This window comes from Zalophus californianus, chromosome 3, assembly GCF_009762305.2.
Source record: "Zalophus californianus isolate mZalCal1 chromosome 3, mZalCal1.pri.v2, whole genome shotgun sequence".
NCBI lineage: Eukaryota > Metazoa > Chordata > Mammalia > Carnivora > Otariidae > Zalophus > Zalophus californianus.
The window spans coordinates 74,004,573-74,024,416 of record NC_045597.1 but is presented as its reverse complement, the minus strand read 5'-3'; the positions used below and the strand labels follow the sequence as shown (position 1 = coordinate 74,024,416).

Genomic DNA, 19,844 nt, shown 5'->3' with positions numbered 1-19,844 from the left:
AAGACATCACTCATTCATTTATTCATTTATTCATTCAGAAAGTCGGTCAGTGAACAAAGGACCTTCTAAGTCCCAGGCACCACTACGTGCTGATGCTAAAGACACAAGCTAGAGTCTCTGCCCCCCTGGAGACAGTCATGAAACAAATTTTACAGAGAGTGACAGTTGAGATCAGTGCTGCCAAGGGTGTCCTAAAAGGGGAGAACTGGGAGATAGGAGTGGGGGTGGCAGCGCTGATCAAAGAAAGCTTCCAAGGGAGGGGCAAGTAAGCAAGTCATCTATTCCTAGTCTACAGCAGGAGTCCTGAAGAATTCAACTGAGAAGTGAGGAGAGCAGTAGGGATGGAGAAGGGGAGACACCCAAGGGTGTAGGCAGTAGAAATGGTGGAACTTGGAAGTGAGAGTGGTTGGAGTCAAGGATGGCTCACAGGTTGCTGGTTTGGAATTCTGGGTAGATGGAGGGAACATGCATTAGTGTACTTGGTTGCTAAAAATGGATCCCATCCTCTATCCCTCTCTGCACCTCACCCAGCCCTTTCTTTTTTCTTTGAAATATAGAGAAAGAGAGTGCATGAGCCTGGGGAGGGGGAAGACAGAGAGTAGAAGCAGACTCCCTACTGTGGGGCTCAATCTCCCAACACAGAGATCGTGACCTGAGCAGAAACCAAGAGCCAGATGCTTAACCGACTGAGCCACCCAGCCCTTTCAAATGTGACTTCAGCTCCCTCCACTGGGGCACGGAGTGTATCCTTTCCCCTCTCCTTGATTCTGGGCTGGAATTGTGACTTGCTTTGGCCAACAGAATGCAGCAGAGGTTATGGGTTCCACCGTGGAGTAGGGCTCTACAGTCCTTTTCCACTTCCGCTTACTCTCTCTCAAACCTGCTCAGCCACCGTGAAAGCAAGCCCTAGCCAGCCTGGTGTGTGTATGGGGGGCGGGGACGGACTCAGACAGGTGAGTCCGTCACTGCCCCTCCCCCATCACAGCTGACTGCCTGCCAGCCACGACCCACCCTCTGCCAGCTCTCTGCTGATACATGACAGGGCCCAGCCTAGGTCAGCTGAGTCTGGCCTAGATTAGGATAACCACTCCACTGACCTACAGACATGAGCAACTATGGGGGATTGTTGTTTTAAGCCGTCAAGTTTCGTGCAGTTTGTCGCGCAGCAAAAGCTGACTAACACGACCAAGACAGAGAAGGGGTAAGGATGGAGCCCTCCAATAGGCAATTGGACATATGAGGCTGGTACACAGGAGGCCAGAAGCATGAAGTTTTAACCTGGAAGGATCAAATCCCAAGGCCTTACTATGGTCCGGCTCCCCAAACCCAAGACCAGGACATTTTTCTCTTTTGTGTCCCCTTCTTCCACTCCCTCATCCTTATCCTAAACTTCATTTTACGCTTAGAAGTAAGTACTTGAATAATAAAAGCAAACGCACGACTCAAGTGCATAAGACAGTATTAATGATGGAGAATTAGTCCGGAGCCAAAGCTCCCAGGGAATGGAATGTGTATTGAGTGTTCACTGATGAGTGGATTCAGCCAAGGCCAGCAGCGAGGGTCTTCTTGGCTTGGAGGCTGAGCTGCAAAAATTACTGCCCCCAAGAGGCCTTCACATTTGTGGAGCAAGGTCACAGTGACTGCAGGTCCCTTATAACGGCTACTAATTCAGGGATTCTGGGCTTTACTTTCCTTAGTAATGTCACCCCTCAGCACCTTTTGAAAATAAAAAGGGCAATATACCCAACAGGAATTTACCCCTCCCATTGTTGCAGAAACATCCGACTGATAGCACTTTTTCCTTTTTCTTTCCTTCCGCAGCTCAGAACTGATCGCAGGTTCACCCACTGGTCTAGTGACCCGGGCTCGCCTCTGCTGGGTGGAGGGGCCCCCAGGGCAGCGCAGGCACAGCCCCACGAGAGGCCTCCCACGCGCTGGCGGGACCGTGGCGCTCCTTCAGGGGCCGGGGGCGGCAGCGGCGCGGGGCCCGGGCGGAGCGCGTCAGGCGGCCAGGCGGTGCTCACGCCCCCGGCGCCCGGTCCCTCCCCCCGGGCTCTCCAGCGCCTGGTCCCTCCCGGCCGCCGCGGGAAGGAGCGGGAGGGGGAGGAGCCGGAGGCGGCCGCCGCGCCCCCGCCGCGCGCACCCAGCCCTTTAAAAACCGCCGGCTCTGACAGCTCGGCCGGCTGCCGTGGTCCCCGCGCACCTGTGTCCCCACGCTCCCTGTGCTCGCGAGCTGCTCCGCTGCGGCCGAGGCCAGGCGTGCGCTCTCGGCGGCGGGACCCGCTCGGCCGGCGCGCTCTCCATGCGGCCACCCACCATGTCTGGGCACTGTCTGCTCGCGCCCATCCCCGAGTCCTCCTCCGACTACCTCCTGCCCAAGGACATCAAGCTGGCCGTGCTGGGTGCCGGCCGCGTGGGCAAGAGCGGTGAGTGCCCAGGGGGCCGCGCGGGGACGACGGGGCCTCGGGGAAGAGCCGGAGCTCTGGGCGGAGGGGAGGAGGATAGAGCGCCAGAAGGACCTGCAAGTTTCCGCGCCAGACCCGGCTCTCCCCCGCCAGCTTGCTTAGCCGGGTCTTCCTCGGGTTGGCTACTCCTGGGCTCCCGCCTGGCTTGGCCCCTGCTGGGGGAGGGAGGCTGGTGCGGCAGGTAGACACCTGCAGTCAAACCCGCGAGAGACCGCGACGGCCGCACCCTTGGCTTTGCAGAGCTTTCCAACCTGGGCAGTACCCGCGGCTCTGCGGCCCAGCGCCCTCTCCTTTTGCACGGGAGCGTCCCGGTTTGACTGTTTTGCCCTAATCCTTTAACTGATTTTCCTGTTTTTCCTTTTCAGCAATGATTGTGCGCTTCCTGACCAAGAGATTTATTGGCGACTATGAACCGAATACAGGTTAGAATAATTTCTTGCTCTCTGCTTTTGTGGCTGCATGCTCCGATTTTCTTTTTTTGCTGAAATGTGTGTAGGAATTTAAAAGCAAAGTCTCCTTCATCCTTCAGGCAAGTTGTATTCACGGCTCGTCTACGTCGAGGGAGACCAGCTCTCCTTGCAGATCCAGGACACCCCGGGGGGCATCCAGGTAAGGACCGCCCGAAGCGAACGGCTCTCCACCGCGCACACACCCAGGGGGCTCCTCAGCAGGAGCAAGATGTATAAACACACCTGTTTTGCATTTAGATGAAGGCGTGCGCTGTCCCCAGGCGGGCTGTTAGAAACCCTCTTGGTGGGGACGGGGTGAGTGGATGGTTCCGGAGGCAGCTTCCTCCAGTCCAGCTGGAGGGAGAGATAGTTAACCTCTGTTTACAGCCCTAGGAGAGGCATCACTGCTTGCAGGGATGGGGCTCGCCACTTCTTTCAGAGCTGGGCCGTGGAACCATTAACAGGGCTGGGATTCTGGAGACGGTCTTCTCCCCTAGCAAGGACAGCAGGAGTGCTTCTGTTTCTAACTCTTCCCTCAAGTCCGTTAATTGCAACCAGATAACCCGTTGGCAAGCAGTCAGGAATTTAACTTGATTAACAAGTTATTAACTGCTCTCCCTTGGAGGGAGGAAAGGTCTTGTGGAAGACCAGAAAGAAGGAATTTTTTTCTGTAACATTCTCAAAAAGGATATGCTAAAAATATTTTTATGGGCTTGGGAAAAGATATTTATCTTGGCTTATTTTCAAAGTTTTGTTTATTCCCAGTTCCCTAAAGATTGTGCCATTCTTCTTTGAAAGTTCTCATTGAAGTCATTCTTCAGTCAGCCAGGGCTCACCACAGAATACCTGCCAAGCAGGGGGTTTAAGGATAATGCATTGGTGACAGCCAATAAAATAACCCAGGCAGGGAACTTGCTCTTCCCGCATTCAAAGCCTCCTGCAGAAGTTAGGTAGCATCTGAAAACTGTATTTATGATTTATCTTTTGAATGCTTTTTGCAAGGGTTACTCTGATGTTATTTTAAGCCCTCTCCCACTGAGGACTTCCTTGATCCAGACTCGTTTTGATCTTTCTCAGGTCCAAGACAGCCTGACCCAGGTAGGTGATACCCTGGCCAAGTGCGTGCAGTGGGCAGAGGGCTTTCTGCTGGTCTACTCCATCACAGACTATGACAGCTACCAGTCCATCCGCCCCCTTTACCAGCACATCCGGAAGGTCCACCCTGACTCCAAGGCCCCTGTCATCATCGTGGGCAACAAGGGGGACCTTCTGCATGCCCGGCAGGTGCAAACGCATGATGGCATTCAGCTGGCCAATGAGCTGGGCAGCCTGTTCCTTGAAATTTCCACCAGCGAAAACTACGAGGACGTCTGTGATGTGTTTCAGCATCTCTGTAAAGAAGTGAGCAAGCTGCACAGCCTCAGCGGGGAGAGGAGGAGAGCCTCCATCATTCCCCGGCCGCGCTCTCCCAACATGCAAGACCTCAAGAGGCGCTTCAAGCAGGCTCTGTCTTCCAAAGTCAAAGCCCCCTCTGCCCTGGGGTAAACCCATCTCACACAGACTCAGCTCCTTTTTATTGTGCATTTGTGCAGCTGAAAAAGACAGGGGACCTCCCTTTTTAATTACATATTCAAAGTTTATTTTTATACAAACTGTTGGTTTTCAAGTGTATGTGTATTTCTGAAAATTCAGTGATTGCCTAGAAGTTGGAGAGGTTTTTTTTTTAAATAATTTTTTTTTTTTACTGTAACTGCTAGCCACTTTCCCATTAAAGGCAAAATGGCAACATTGCTCCTTGTTTTTTAAATGTCTTTTTATAGAAATCATACTTGCACCAGAGCCCAGAATGGCTCCATGCTTGCCCTCAGCCTGAACTCCTATTGGTGTCTTGCGGTAGGGGAGCCGATGTAGAGGCAATCTGTTGTGGGAGAAAGCAAAGAATGTGGAGGAGAAAAGATTTGAAGCAACTGCAGGATGTCTTTAATTAGGGCACTTTGCCACAGGCATGAAATTGATACCATGTGATTTTCAAGGAAAGGGGTTCACAGCATGCTGGTGCTAACAAATCACAAACATGAAGAGCAGTTTTATTTATTGGTGCAAATGGAAGTCTACTCTCTCCACCTGTATTAGAAAATAAAAATTCCTTATGTCAGCAAGTGCATCCTACCTAGGGTTGCTTAAAAATTCTCCTTCCTGGGGCACCCGGGTGGCTCAGTCAGTTAAGCATCGGACTCTTGATATCGGCTCAGGTCATGATTTCAGGGTCGTGGGATTGAGCCCCGCGTTGCGCCTTGTGTTGGGCTCTGTGCTGGGCATGGAGCCTGCTTAAGATTCTCCATCTCCCTCTTTCTAAAAAAAAAAAAAAAAAAAAAATCTCCTTCCTGCTCTGTCTTCTTGACCCTCACATCCAACAGGTTACTTGATCTGTCAGTTCTCTCTCCTATTTTTCTCTGTAGCATCACTCTGCCATAATCCAGGCCTGTACAACTCTGGCCTAGACAGGCAGGCAAGTGTAGGTGAGACCGGTTTCTTGTCTTCTGGACTGACACCCCTCTGATTCTTTCTTTACACTGGAACAACCTGACTAAAACCAACGCTAATCACTTATTTTCACGATTGAAAAACCTCAGCTGTGTTCCCCTTAGCTACTGGATAAAATACAAATGAGGCATGGCATCAAGATTATTTACTACCTCTCCAGCCTTATCATCCCCTCCTACAAACACACTCACACACATTTACACGCCCCCTCACACAGTGGGGCTGAAAGCCCATTCAACAGAACAGGCTGCTGTTCTCAATATATACCAGGCTCTTTCATGCCTTCCTGCCTTAGCAGGAGCTATTCCCTGTGCCTGGAATATTTTTCCTCTTTTCCTCTAAAAGATCACTAATTCATTTTTCTTTCTTTCTTTTTTCTTTTTTTTTTTTTAAAGATTGTATTTATTTGACAGAGAGAAACACAGCGAGAGAAGGAACACAGCAGGGGGAGTGGGAAGGGGGAGAAGCAGGCCTCCCGCCGAGTAGGGAGCCTGATGCTGGGCTTGATCCCAGGACCCTGGGATCATGACCTGAGCCCAAGGCAGACTCTTAGCGACTGAGCCACCCAGGCGCCCTGATCACTCATTTTTTCAGACCCAAGTCACGTGCTCTATTCAGCTCCTGGGCTGCCCTCTTTGAGTCTTCCTCCACGCCTACAGCATTTGTGGGACACTTGACCATGTCATGTAACTAGTTGTCACCCCATTGGAAGGAGCACTGCTTGTGGGCTGTAACTGCACTTCCTAACTTTGTATCCCAGGCTTTGGGCCTAGTGCTTGCACCTAGAGTGGTAGGTTTTCAGTAAGTATTTGATGAATAATATGATGAGCTGAATGCATTATTTTTTGGTGCCAAGGGACAGTAAAGGGAGATTGCATGAGACAACTTGTCACGTCTGCAGAACAAGGACAAGAAATGTTCTGAGTAGTTAAAGTACTTTATTAGCAGTGACAGAGAGGAAATGACACATATCCAGCTTCTGGCTGTTGCGGACCATTACCCTGCCTTCCTAGGACACCCATGTCCATATCTGTGCTGTTAACACCATTCTTCCCTATAGTTGAGGGATGTCTACCTATGCAAAATGGCATGAAGGATTGCAAAAATGAGATAATTCATGTCTAAAGCAGTGTCCAAATAATTAAGGAAAAATACGATTTTGAATTCCATTATCTTTGAAAAAGCACCTAATTCTTCTTGCTTGTTTACATACCCTCAGAACAAAAGCAGTTCTTTCTATCGTCAGCCATTCCTGCTTCTGCCATACATCTTAACTTTGTAGGCGAGGACATGAAAGCAACAGGTTGACCTAATCATTGCCATGCCCCCAGCACGCCCGGATAGCCCCCCCAGTGCCAGGGGCTCTCCACGTCCAAGGAGCCGAGATAAGGCATCCCATGGGAAGAAGGCATCGAACATCCCATGGGAAAAGTCATCATGGAAAAGCTAAAAAGAACAATACAAGAGATGTCCCAAGGCAGCCTGTGATGAAGTTCCAAGTGAGCGACCAGTAAAGACAGAAAGCACCCTTGACCTCTCCAGGGGAGAGCACGGTATGGACCAGAGGGGTCAAAAGATGAGTCACGGGCAGTTCCAAAGAAGTAGCAGCCCCTTGGGGCGCAGGCCAGCTGGAGGGCCACACAGAAAGCACTCCACATGGTATTTTTCCTGTCCTCAGCATCACAAATCACTGGCCTCCGGGGCCTCCAAGCTTCCTTTATTTCTGGTCCCCAGACCCGACCCCACATATGACCTGGATCTCTGGCCTCAGAAGGCCCAGTTCCTGTTCCCCAGGCCTCCTGCTGATGGGGATGAGGTGCATGGGGTGCATCTGGACGGAACCCTGGGATAGTATTCCTGGAGATGGAAGGGGGGAGAGCCAGGTAGGGTGGGAAGTTGTCGGCTGTGTTTGTAGGAAAGAGGGTCCGAGGATTTGGGCTTAACTGGGTGCTGAGGAGGCCCTTAGCAGAAGCTGAGCTCTGAGCCAGCTTCCCTTCCCACAGCAGTGGGGAGGGCAGAGCCATTGGATCCCTGGGTGTCACTGTAGTGCTGGCGGGTCACACCTTCTGGAACATTGGGGCAGAAAGTTGGAAAGGTGGGCAGGTGGGTGGGAGTACCCTCACATCTTTATCACAGTTTTGCCTTACCTCTGAGGTGTCATCCTCAGTGTCATCATCTCCATCCTCATGGCCCCTCCTCACTCGGTGCCCCCTCCCCTGCCCCGCCTCTGTTTCTGTGCACCCCCCTCCTGTCTCCACGGCTGCCACTCATCCTCCTTCTGGTCGAGGCTCCATTCTATTCTGCTCTGAAACTGCAGCCTGATTTCATTAACATGCCTATTGGTGTGGTCCTGGGGAAATGGATGAAATCCAAATGGCTAAATTGTACATCCTGCATACGTTCTGTGCCTCCCATGCCCCTCACGAAAAGCAAACTCGAATAATGGGAAAATAAATCTATTATAGCATAAGAAAATAAATTTGTTTTGCTTGTGTCGAGGCGAAGGTCACAACGGAAGTTCTAAAGTTTATTAATATCTCTTTGGAGGAATGGATTAAAATAAATAGCTATGGAAGGCGGCAGTGAACAATAGAGCAAATGGAAAAGACAAGATGACTGTTTAGTCATGAACTTGGGGCTTGAATAGCTTTTTTGTTCCGTGTATGTGTTATAATTTCTACTTCTCACTATGCAAAGTTACCGATCCAAATTTACAATGCGATGATATTTTGTATGATTAATAACTTATTCTTACCGTTTGATCTGTCTCCAAAAGGTGGGGTATTTTTAAGGACTTTGTTAAAATGAGTATTAAGCGACTTGGACACTCAATAAGAAAGTCGTGATGTATAAAAAAACTCAAACACCATGAAGTTAGCTAGGGCTCTAGGAAAAATGACCCGACGTAAGCAATGATTAGTTTGCAACAGCAAAACATTTTTCCGTACACAGAGCAGAAATTTGCCTATCCTAAATAGCACAGCCAGCCCTCATGTCTGGATGCCCCCATGTACTTTTTTTTTTTTTTTTACGATTTTATTTATTTATTTGTCAGAGACAGAGCGCAAGCACACAAGAAGGGGGAGTAGCAGGCTGAGGGAGAAGCATGTTCCCGGCTGAGCAAGGAGCCTGATGCAAGACCCAGTCCCAGGACCCTGGGATCATGACCTGAGCCGAAGGCAGCCGCTTAACCCACTGAGCCACCCAGGCGCCCCTCCAGTTACTTTTGTATGGCTATGAGTGCGGGGGTGTGTGTCTGTGTGCTGAGTTCCCTTTGTCCAACTGTCAGAGTTGGCCCTTTCCCATTCTCCACAGCAGGCCTGCTTGAACAAATAAGTATTACTGCTTTGGGTATTCTTCACATCTTTATAAAGACCACCAAGACAGTCATTTGCATGATTTCAAATCATATTTATTGAGAAGCTGCTTCCTACAAAGCTCTGTGCTGAATGTTGTTGTGATCAAGACAGCACTCTCTTTCTAGAAACTCAGTCCGTGGGAGTCCTAGGGGCTCGGCCTCGAGGGTGGGACTCTGTGGGATGAAAGGCAAAATATGATTCTGACCCAAATCTGAGGGTGTTGACAAAATCAGTGGAGGCGAGAGATCACAGAGCTGAGCGGGGAGTGAGGCAAACTCTCCTCACGGGGTGAGAGTACCCTTCCAAAGAAAATGACATTTCTTACTTTACAAACTGGAAAGCATTGGGGTTTTTTTGAGCATTAGTGGCTCAGCTGAGGATGAATGAGTTAAAATTCTAAAATATTTGCTGCCACTTTTTTATTGGCATTCTTTATTTAAACTAGAAGAACATTGTTAACAGCAAGGCTTACTTACATAAACAGATTTTGCCTGGAAATACTAACGTGTATTTATGACTGTGGAAAAACAGGGAAATTTCAGGAGCTCCTGCTGATGAGATATTTACTAACCAGCTTTATGAAGGCAGCAGACTTAGATTAGGTTCAAATCCCACTTTACCTGGGGCAAAGCGCAGCCGAGGTTTCGTGTCTCTGAAAATGGACGTAATACCACCCATCAGGCAGAATTGTTGGCAAAGCTGACACACAGAAGGTGTTCAGTAAGTTGTTGTTGTTTTAAAGGTAACTTGATACATTATGAAGTTGTTTCTGGAAAAAGAGTGTTTTTCGAACTTGCTTGTATACCCTAAAAAGTATAGTAGTTGCTTTGCAAGATATGACCTTCTCCATGTCACATGCGGAAAAAGAAAGTTTTCTGGGGAGCAGTTATTCCCTCACAATTACTGGTCCTTTACTTTGTGCCAGGCACTTTTATTTTCTCGGTGATACCTTTGAGGTAGAGCTATTATCACTCCCATCTTTCAGACATGGAAACTGAGGCTCAGAGAGGTCACGCAATGGCCAAAAATCACAGAAGGCAGAAACAGGGAGGTCTGGCTCCAGGAAGGGGAGAGGGCTCCCTTCAGCTCAGGGCTGTTTCCCCTGGCCAGACATGTGCCTGCCAATGTCTTTTGGAGAACTTGTTAAAAATGAAGATCCTGGGGCACAGTCCCAGGGATTCTGTTGCTCTGTATTCGAGCTGTGGAGGAGGAGTCTGCATTTTCAAGAGCTCCCTGAGTGGTAATGAGGCCGGATGTTTCATGTTTGGAGCTTTCAGCAAGATCACAGTCTGGGCTCCCCCCATGCTTCCTGTTTATCCAGAGTAACGTCAGACTTGGAGGGGGGAAGGGGGGAGTGCCACACTGGAGGGGTGGGAGCCCCTGCATCTGGCCCGGGGGCTGGGGTGGGCTACTCTCACTGAGCTGCACCCAGGAGTCTTCAGTACCACCTGGTAGAGTGCTGTCATCTTTGGGGGGGGGGGGTCTCTCCCTGAGTCACCCCTTTGAAAGCCATATGGTCGGGGGAAGGGGCAGTGTGCACTAAATCAGCGGGCTAGGGACACCCTCTCCCTGACTGCGCTCTCTTCTCTGACCCACTCAGAGGAGCAGCCTCCACAGCGGCCCCGAGAAATTCAGTCTTTTTCTTTTCTCCTGGAACGCCTGGCGGAGGAGGAGGGGGAGGGCTGAATGTCAGCATCCCTGGGGGCTGTGGGAGCCCTGGTATACTACAGGGAGGGAAGGTACTGGAAGCAGAAGTTGCCAGTGAACATCTGGGGGAGCTAAAGATATCTCACCACTCCAACTCCGCGTGGTCCAGGGCATCTCCAGGAATTGCGCGCTGTGTGTGTTTGTGTGTGTGTGTGTGTGTGTGAGAGAGAGAGAGAGAGAGAGAGAGAGAGAGAGAGGTGGGGTGGGAAGAGGGAGGGAACAGGTTCAGGGTTTATAGAGAAAGGTCAATGAATTTCTCCAGGTGGGGGGAATACGAGGATGCTGCCACAGTGTTTGAGAGGACGTTGCTGGGCGCCGTGTGCTGGCTTCATCATTTGTCACATAATAAGAAAACTAACACAACAAATAGCTACCATAATTACTGAATATGCACTATTGTTCCACGTATTCCTGTGTATTATTCAGGGCTCTCCAGAGAAATAGAGTCAACAGAAAAAAAATATATATATATAAAGAGATTTGTTATAAGGAATTGGCTCACATGATTATGGAGGCTGAGAAGTCCCAAGATGGGCAGTCAGCAAGTTGGAGGCCCAGGAGAGCAGATGGGGGACTTCCGGTCTGAAAGCTGACAGGCTCGAGATCCAAGAAGAGCCAGTGTTACAGTCTGACTCCAAAGGCAAGAGAAGATCCCAGCTCAAGGTGGGCAGGCTGGGCGAGCTCCTTTGAACTTGAGGGAGGGTCACCCTTTCTATCCTATGCAGGCCCCCCTCAGATTGGATGGGGCCCCTGCATATCAGGGGGGCCACTCTGCTTGACTCGCTTCACTGGTTCCAATGTTGATCTCATGAAGGAACACCCCCCACAGACACACCCAGGATAACATCTGGCCAAATATCTGGGTATCCCATGGCTCAGTCAAGTTGAATGTCAACATAACCATCATGCACAGTGAGAGTCTCAGGTGTATTATCTCATTTAATCCTCCCAAACTGCTCCAGTAGCTTATTGTTACTATCACCATTGGACGGAGCAGGAAAATGAGGCCCTGAGGGGTTCATTAACTTCCTCATCATCTCTCGACTGGTAAGGGGCAGAGCGGAGATTTCAGTCCACATCTCTCCGGTTGGAAAGCCTCCAGACTGTATTGCGTCCCATGCCAATTGTCAGAGGTCGTTTGCAAGCTGCTACCGTTCTCCTAATCAACATTTTGGCCTTGAAAAGTACATGGTGTATCAGTCAAAGCTATCATTTGCAAGCAATGGGAAAGGCTCTGTCTGGTTAATTAAAAAGGATTTTATTAAAAGGCTATTGAGGGGGCACCTGGGGGGCTCAGTCAGTTAAGCATCTGCCTTCAGCCCAGGTTGTGATCCCAGTGTCCTGGGATCAAGTCCAGCATCAGGCTCCTTGGGGAGTCTGCTTCTCCCTCCGCCCCTCCCCCCTGCTCATGCGCTCTCTCTCTTGCTCTCTTTCAAATAAATAAATAAAATCTTTAGGGGAAAAAGCTATTGAGGGAGCGCCTGGGTGGCTCAGTCCATTAAGCAGCTGCCTTCGACTCAGGTCATGATCTCAGGGTCCTGAGATCGAGTGCCGCCTCGGCTTCCTGCTCAGCGGGGAGTCTGCTTCTCCCTCTCCTCCCTGCTCATGCTCTCTCTCGCTATCTCTCTCTCTCTCTCTCAAAGAAATACATAAAATCTTTAAAAAAAAAAAAAAGGCTATTGGGAAGCTTACAGCATGACTGGGCAAGTGGGAGAACCACATCTGGGGTTGTGCAGCTACAAGGGAGGCTGCAGGACTAAGTGTCTGGCATTTTCAGCATCTGCTGTGGTGGATGGTCCCTGCCTCCCACCCAGCCCCATAGGGTACAGGCTCTCCTTAGACGCTGGAAAGGGGTTCAGAGACTGAGCAGGCAGAGAAGGTGGCAAAGACTGCTGCACACATCTAATGATGATTGGATGATGGGAAGGGACGCCTGTCCTCCACTGTAGACATGACACTGGCAAAGCCAGCTCTAAGGCAAGTCCCAGGGACTTCCTAAATACTAGACCCTGAGAATACATACAAATCTGACACAGGAAACTGAGGTTCTCAGACATTAAGTAAACACCCAAATTCTATTAGCAAAGAGAGTTAGTATTAAGGGTAGAATTGTGTTCCTCCAAAAAAAATATGTTGGACTCCTGGTACCTCAGAATGTGACCTTATTCGGAAATAGGGTCTTTGTAGAGATAATCATGTTAAAGTGAGGTTATTAGGATGAACCCTAAATCAGTATGACTGATATCCTTACAAAAAGGGGAAATTTGGTGCCTGGCTGGCTCAGTTGGTGGACCATGCAACTCTTGATCTCGGGGTTGTGAGTTCAAGCCCCACATTGGGTGTAGAGTTTACTTTAAAGAAGTAGTTAATAATAAAATAAAATTTAAAAAAGATATGTTAAAAAATAGTTAAAAAGTGGGGAGATATTTGGACACAGAGACAGACATGCACAGAGGGAAGGTGACAAGAAGAGACACAGGGAGAAGACCACGTGGAGATGAAGGCAGAGGTTGGGATGATGCACCACATGCCAAGAACTGCCAGAAGCTGGAGAGAGGCCAGGGACAGAGCCTTCCTTAGAATCTGATGGGTGTGGCCCCACCAACAACTTGACCCACTCCTCCTGGCCTCCAGAAGCAGGAGACAGAACATTTCCGTGGCTTAAGCTGCCTGGCTGGGGGGCTTGGCTATGGCAGCCCGAGCTGCCTAGTCCAAGTAACAAATGGCTGGGCCCATATTTGAGTCTGAACCTAAAGCTAGAGCTCTACCCACTACACACCTTGCTCCCGGCATGGCGGCCCAGAGCAGAGGAAACGTGACTCTATTCCATTCTCGAACTCTGTACCAGGTTGTGGGCTTAGCCGACATGAAATCTAAATGGCCTAGTGAGAGAGAATTTGCTTCCCCACATATGCAGTTCAAGCTGGTGTAGGGCTCTGCTCTGAGGTTCCGTCAGGGGCCCAGTCTCCCCTTCTCTGTCACTCTGCCTTTTCTGATGTCACCCTCGATCCAAGGTCTAAGATGGCTCTCAGCCATTCCGAAGCCAGAGAGCACAAAGGCGCTGGGAAGTGCTAGACAAGAGGAGCCTCCTTCCCTTTAAGATGGAGACCCGAAAGTTGAGTCCTTCCCCTCTGCTCACCTTCCAACCTGTGACTGAGAGATGCCATCTTCCGCTGGGCAGCTTGCTCCCTGCTAAAAATTCGACTGCCGTTTATTATTAAGGGGCAAGAGAATGGATATTGGAGACAACTAGTGGTCACGGCCACAACATCCGTTTCAAGACAGATTCATTGTCCGGGTTTTCACAGGTTAGTAGAGGACAAGGAAGAGAAGAGTTTCCTTCACGTCTGGCTGAAGAAGGAAGGGGAAGTCTGTCCCCAAATGGCTTTGCCCAGTGTCCTCTCAATGGCTTGTCTGCTCCCGGTACCCAAGGAGCCTGGAGACTCTGGGGTCCCCACCTCAGCTTCTCCCAGGCCACTCCCACACATCACAGCAAGGTCCTCTGCCTTGGAGGGATGAGGTCAGACTGAAGAACAGTCTGATGGTCAAGGACATCCTTATTTATGGACTTGAGGAGCTTGGAATGGAGGAAACAAAGTGAGTGGTGACTCATGGGCTTTGGTTCTCCAGCTGCAGATGGAAAAGGATTGGGGGTGTAAGTGGCCAAAGCTGGACTTCCCATCTAGGCCGGTTCTGTGGCCTCTGGTCCCCTCGGGGCTGCCCACGAGGTAAAAGCACCCCTGGGTGGAGAACGCCTCTGAAAACCAACAAAGTTTGGTCTGCTTGGGTTTGTTCAAGCCCCTGAACGAAGAAAGATAGACTAGACAGTGGCTTGTGCAGGTCCTCGCAGAGCCTGAGTGACTCATTGTCCCTCCCCGGCCCTCAAGCTCCTCGGTTATAAATTGAAAGGTCTGGATTTCGTTAGTGGTCCAAAAGTTCCAGCGTGTGGTGGACTCACCTAGGGGTGCATGCTGAAAATGCAGTCTCCTGGGCCTACTCCCAGACACCCTGTTACAGCAGTTCTGGGTGGAAATCGCCCAAGAAAAATACCTAAAATCTATTGAGTACTTGGCACCCGCTGAACACTGTTCTAAAGAGGTTTTCATGGATTAACTAATTTTACCCCGCCACGATCCTGTGACATGTACTATTATTAGCACATTGGCACTAATTAGTATTATTAGTACATTATTAATAGCATGAACTATTACATGCACAGATGTGCAAAAGGAGGCACACAGCGGATGAGAGTCTTTTCTCAGGTCGCGCAGTTGGAAGAGGCAGAGCTGTGATCCAGGCCCAGCTGACCTTGGCTATGGGTCCAGGGCTCTCCGCTACTGCTTTCCCAAGAGGCTGTCATGAGCCACAACCCACCCACTCTGCTGGCTGCTTAAATAAATAGTATCCTCGATGGGATTCACACTTCTGTAAAGAAGGTAAGACAGACACGCACCTCACAGAGTACAGGGCAGACTCAGGCAGAAGCAACCAGAAAGGGATGAGCCATGTGCTCACTGGAGGGCCAGTGAGGGGGTTCTCGTCTTTCTGATGGGAGGGATTCAAATAAGCATCAGAGAGAAGGAGGCATTTGGAGTAGAAGTTTGCCCATATGTAGAATCTAAAAAAAGGAAAAAAAAAAAAACAAATGAACAAACAAACAGAAAGCAGAATCAGACCCATAAATACAGAGAGCACACTGATGGTTGCCAGAGGGGAGGAGGGATGGGCAAAATGAGTGAAGGGGAGTTATGGAATGAATAAGTCACAGGGATGAAAGGCACAGCACAAGGAATATAGTCAATGGTGTCATAATAGCGCTGTAGGGTGACAGATGGGAGCTCCGCTTGTGAGCAGAGAATTGTCCAATCACGATGTTGTGCACCTGAATCTAATGTCACATTTTATGTCAACTGTACTAAATAAATAAATAAATAAATAAATGGATGGGAAAGTAGGGGCTTGTCAAGGGTGGAGGGAGGCAAGCACCCCCAGCCTGAGGGAGGGGCCGGAGCACAGGGTTCCAGGTGCTGATATGACCTGCTTTCTCCAAGAAGTGGGCCCTTTGGTTTGGTTGGTGGGCAGAGCCCATGCAAGAGGGGAGCTGGGGAGGTGAGGCGAGCCTGTGAGTGGGACTGTGAAGAGCTCGATGCCCTTCGAGGTCAGGAAGGTGGAGGCTTCATCCTGCAGGCTGGAGGGAGCTGCGAGGGGACCCAGGAGACCAGGAGGCTGCACCGTCTCAACTGTCCCTAATCACGGGGCAGCAGCAGGGGGAGGGGCAGGAGGTGGTGGGCACCAGGGGGATGGCTCAAAAGCAGAGTCCACAGGAAAGAGGTGGCCTGGAGGTTTAGCGTGAGGGAGATAGAGGTGTCTCGGGTGACCCAGCCTTTTTAGCATGGGGCAACTGGAGAAAAAGAAACATTCTTTACCAACGAGGGCACCCCCAAGAGGGCTGGGTAGAGCAGGCAGTTGAGTTGAGGAGCTATGAAGATGCCCTCCATTCAGAAGATAACGCAGGACTGGTGAGAGGAGTGGCCTTGGGAGGCGTGCGTCCCTGTGGAGTGGGCACTTCCACACCCCAGAGTGCGGGGTCGGGGGGGGGGTTCTTGCTTACTTAAATGACCCAGCTGCACTGGAGTTAGGACAGGCTGCCCGGAATCCCCATCAGTCCTCTCAAACTCCCCACAGAAGGACCGTTCTACAGGCTACAGACCCCTCTCTTCATTGTCCCACTCCCCAGCATACTTCAGGACGCCAACATGTCCACCGCTGATTCTATTCTAGGGGTACTTGGGGCAGGGCTGTCTTGCAATAGGAACCAACTCCCATCAAAGAGGCCAATCCAAGTGTAAGCTTCTCTTGGCTCCCACCCATCTGTGCTTTGAAAGGAGGTATCTGCATGAACGTGTATACCGTCCTGTGAATGGTACACAGACAAGATCATTCAACTAGTGAGAGATTTAGATGCTCAAAGACAGGCTGCTGAGTCACTTTTCCTACACTGCCATGCAAATCTGAATGCCCACTAGAACAGTTGGAATCCAGGTACTGTACATTCCAACTGGCAGAATATTTGGCTGTTTATAGTTGGAGCAGCTTTTGTATTGTCACAATTTCCTTCCTCTCTCTACCCTCTCCTGGGAGCAAGAAGGACCTGTCTGCCTCCCGTTCTCCCACCCCTTGATCTCTGCAGGTTGACTGCAAGGCTGTGGGAAGTGAAGGGCAGATGGTGAGGTGGAGTACCCTCTCTCAGGCACAATCAGGTCTTACCTACCCATCTAGACTAGCAGCCCAAGCTTCTCTGACACAATCCTCCCTCAGTTCCTACGAGACCTTATCTACTCATTGACCCTAAACATGTTTTGTCTTTCCTGTTCCCTGGCGTCAATGCACGTGTTCCTTCCACCTGGAATCCCTTCTGCTCCTCCAGATCTTAGCCTGTTTGCAAGGGCAAACTCAAATGTCATTTCCTCCACGGACCCTCCTCAGACCTCTTTGCCCCTCCACCTTGAGCACAAAATACATAGTAGTTGCTTGATCAATATGCATTGAGTGAGTAAGTGAAGGAAAGAACAAAATGTTCATTGCCTCTGTTGCTTGGAGACACTGATTAGAAGATTAGAGCACAAGTGGTCTTGAGGATAACCAGTCCATAGGATGCTGATGGTTGTCAGGCGTTGGGCTAAATTAACTTTACATGTTCTTATTCTATCTGTGCCAGGAAGCTGGAGACAGATGTGCTGGACGAGGCTGCTTGTCCCTGATCCTTCTGTTTTATGCAGAAAAGGATGTCGTCTTGCTGATGGTGAGTTTGTTCGGGAACCAGAAATCTGATGTTTGTAAATATTCCTTTGAATGGAAGCATCAAGTATAGAGATTGTTTGTATGAATTCTTCCTTAAGAGTGTTGAGAGCCTAAGTATCACATGACTGTGGCAAAGGGCAAAACGAAGCTTCTCAGATCCAGTAAGACCCCATTTTACATGGTCATTGTCACTGGCAGCCATGCACACATGCTCCCACCCCCAAGTCCCCACCACATTGATTGGATGGCTCAGAGAAGCTGCACTGTGTTATGCCCAGGATTGAGCTACATTTCTGTATCTGTAGATAATTGTATTAGGCCCTTACAGTGGGGTAGTCGTGTTCTTCAGAAATGATGCCTTCTAGGGGCGCCTGGGTGGCTCAGTCGTTAAGCGTCTGCCTTCGGCTTAGGTCATGATCCCAGGATCGTGAATCGGGCCCCGCATTGGGCTCCCTGCTTGGCAGGAAGCCTTCTTCTCCCTCTCCCACTCCCCCCTGCTTGTGTTCCTCTCTCGCTGTGTCTCTGTCAAATAAATAAATAAAATCTTAAAAAAAAAGAAAGAAAGAAAGAAAGAAAGAAAGAAAAGAAAGAAAGGAAAAGAAAGAAAGAAAGAAAGAAAGAAAGAAAGAAATGATGCCTTCTAGGGGCGCCCAGGTGGCTCAGTCAGTTAAGCATCTGCCCCAGGCTCAGGTCATGATCCCAGGCCCCGGGGATAGAGCCCTACATAGGACTCCCTGCTCAGTGGGGAGCCTGCTTCTCCTTCTCCCACTGCCCCTCCCCCTGCTCATACATGTGCACACACGCTCCTTCTCTCTCTCTCTCAAGTAAATAAATAAAATCTTTAAAAAAATGATGTTTTCTGTTATGGACTGAATTGGTCCCCTCCAGATTCATATGTTGAAGTCTTAACTCCCAGAATATGACTGTATTTAAAGATAGGGTCTTTAAAGAGGTGTTTAAGTTAAATGAGGTCATGTGAGTGGATTCTAACCCAATCTGACTGGTTTCCTTGTAAGAAGAGGAAATTTGGACAGAAACCTACACAGAGGAAGAGCCATGTGAAGACAGAGGAAGAGCCATGTGAGAACATAGAAAATGGCCATCTATAAGCCAAAGGGAGAGACCTCAGAAGACACTAACCCAGCCAATCCCTTGATCTCAGACTTCCAGCCTCCAGAACTACGAGAAAATAGATTTCTGTTATCTAAGTCCCTCAGTCCATGGTGCTTTGTTATGGCAGCCCAAGCAAACTAATGCCCCCTCTAATAAGTCTATGATGGAGAGTCACATACATGCTGATCTTCTCAATAAGACAACATGCAATCATTCCATCATCCTCTGCCTGAAGATCAGAATTGGGAAGACCTCATATGTGTGAAAACATCTTATTAGCTGTGAAGGTTTATCTAAACCCGGTTTCTATACCTGTAGATATCAGGAAATAATACCCTTCTTTGTAACACCCTATGCTTGTCCTAGAGGGTGAGGCTCAACGTGGGTGCTGGGTAAATTCTAGTTGGCCAACTGAAAAGTGATAACAGTGGGTGGAATGTTCACCACTAATGTTCTGTACTGCATTGGGCACTTTGGGTTGTGTAGGACAATCCACCTCCTTCTTGGGTGTGGCCAACTGACACAGTCCTTTGCTGGAGTCTTAGACTGGAGTCTGTCTCCATAGGAGCAGTGAAGAGAATTCCACCTTCGTTCATGTCATAGCTCCAGCAGAGCAGTGAGGATGGCTGACATTCAGTCACTGCATTTCTGTGGACAAAGCACTCAGCCTGGCTAAACTCTGTTGTCCTTACCCACAAAATGAGGATGTTGGATTAGATGACCTCTACAATTTCTTCCAGCACTAGAATTTATGATTCTTTCCTTGTATCAATTAGCATGCATTTGGCTAGAAACTTGATTCCAGCTGCCTTTGGCCATAGAAACACTCATCATCTCACATAATACCAAGCTCAGAGGGTCCTGCCATTTCTCCATTCTGTCCTCAGTATCAACTTCATTTCAGGGCTGGTTCTTTTCTTGGTGGCAAGATGATGACAGCCCAAGCCTATTGGTGCTTCATGTCAATCAAGAAAGAGCGAACATCTTTCCTATACCATGGAATATATTTTTTCTCAGTCTGATTAGGCCAGTGGAGGACACATACCAATCTCTGATCCATGTGAAAGGTCAAGGGGTACCTGTGCTGATGGACTTGACTGAGTGGGACGTTGCGAAGGTGGGTGATCTCACACCACTTGCTCTTAGCGTCAGTGCATGTGTTCCTTCTACCTGGAATCCCTTCTGCTCCTCCAGATCTTAGCCTGTTTGCAAGGGCAAACTCAAATGTCACTTCCTCCACGGACCCTCTTCAGACCTCTTTGCCCCTCCACCCTGAGCACCAAGCACATAGTAGATGTTTGATCAATACGCGTTGAGTGAGTAAGTGAAGGAACTGTATCCCTAGGTATAGTCTCCTGGAGCCATTAATCAGAGTCCATCCAGGCCAAAGACCATGGGCTTCAGCT

The 19,844-nt window shown here is 49.4% G+C and overlaps 1 protein-coding gene across 1 annotated transcript; it reads left to right on the top strand.

Moving 5' to 3' along the window:
• Positions 1-2,132: 2,132 nt before the first annotated feature.
• On the top strand, positions 2,133-5,060 carry RASL11A (RAS like family 11 member A). The gene is made up of 4 exons (XM_027590288.1): positions 2,133-2,426; positions 2,831-2,887; positions 2,995-3,074; positions 3,992-5,060. Exons 1-4 carry the CDS (start codon positions 2,303-2,305, stop codon positions 4,457-4,459), a joined length of 729 nt encoding a protein of 242 aa, XP_027446089.1. The 5' UTR covers positions 2,133-2,302; the 3' UTR covers positions 4,460-5,060.
• The last annotated feature ends 14,784 nt before the right edge of the window (positions 5,061-19,844 follow it).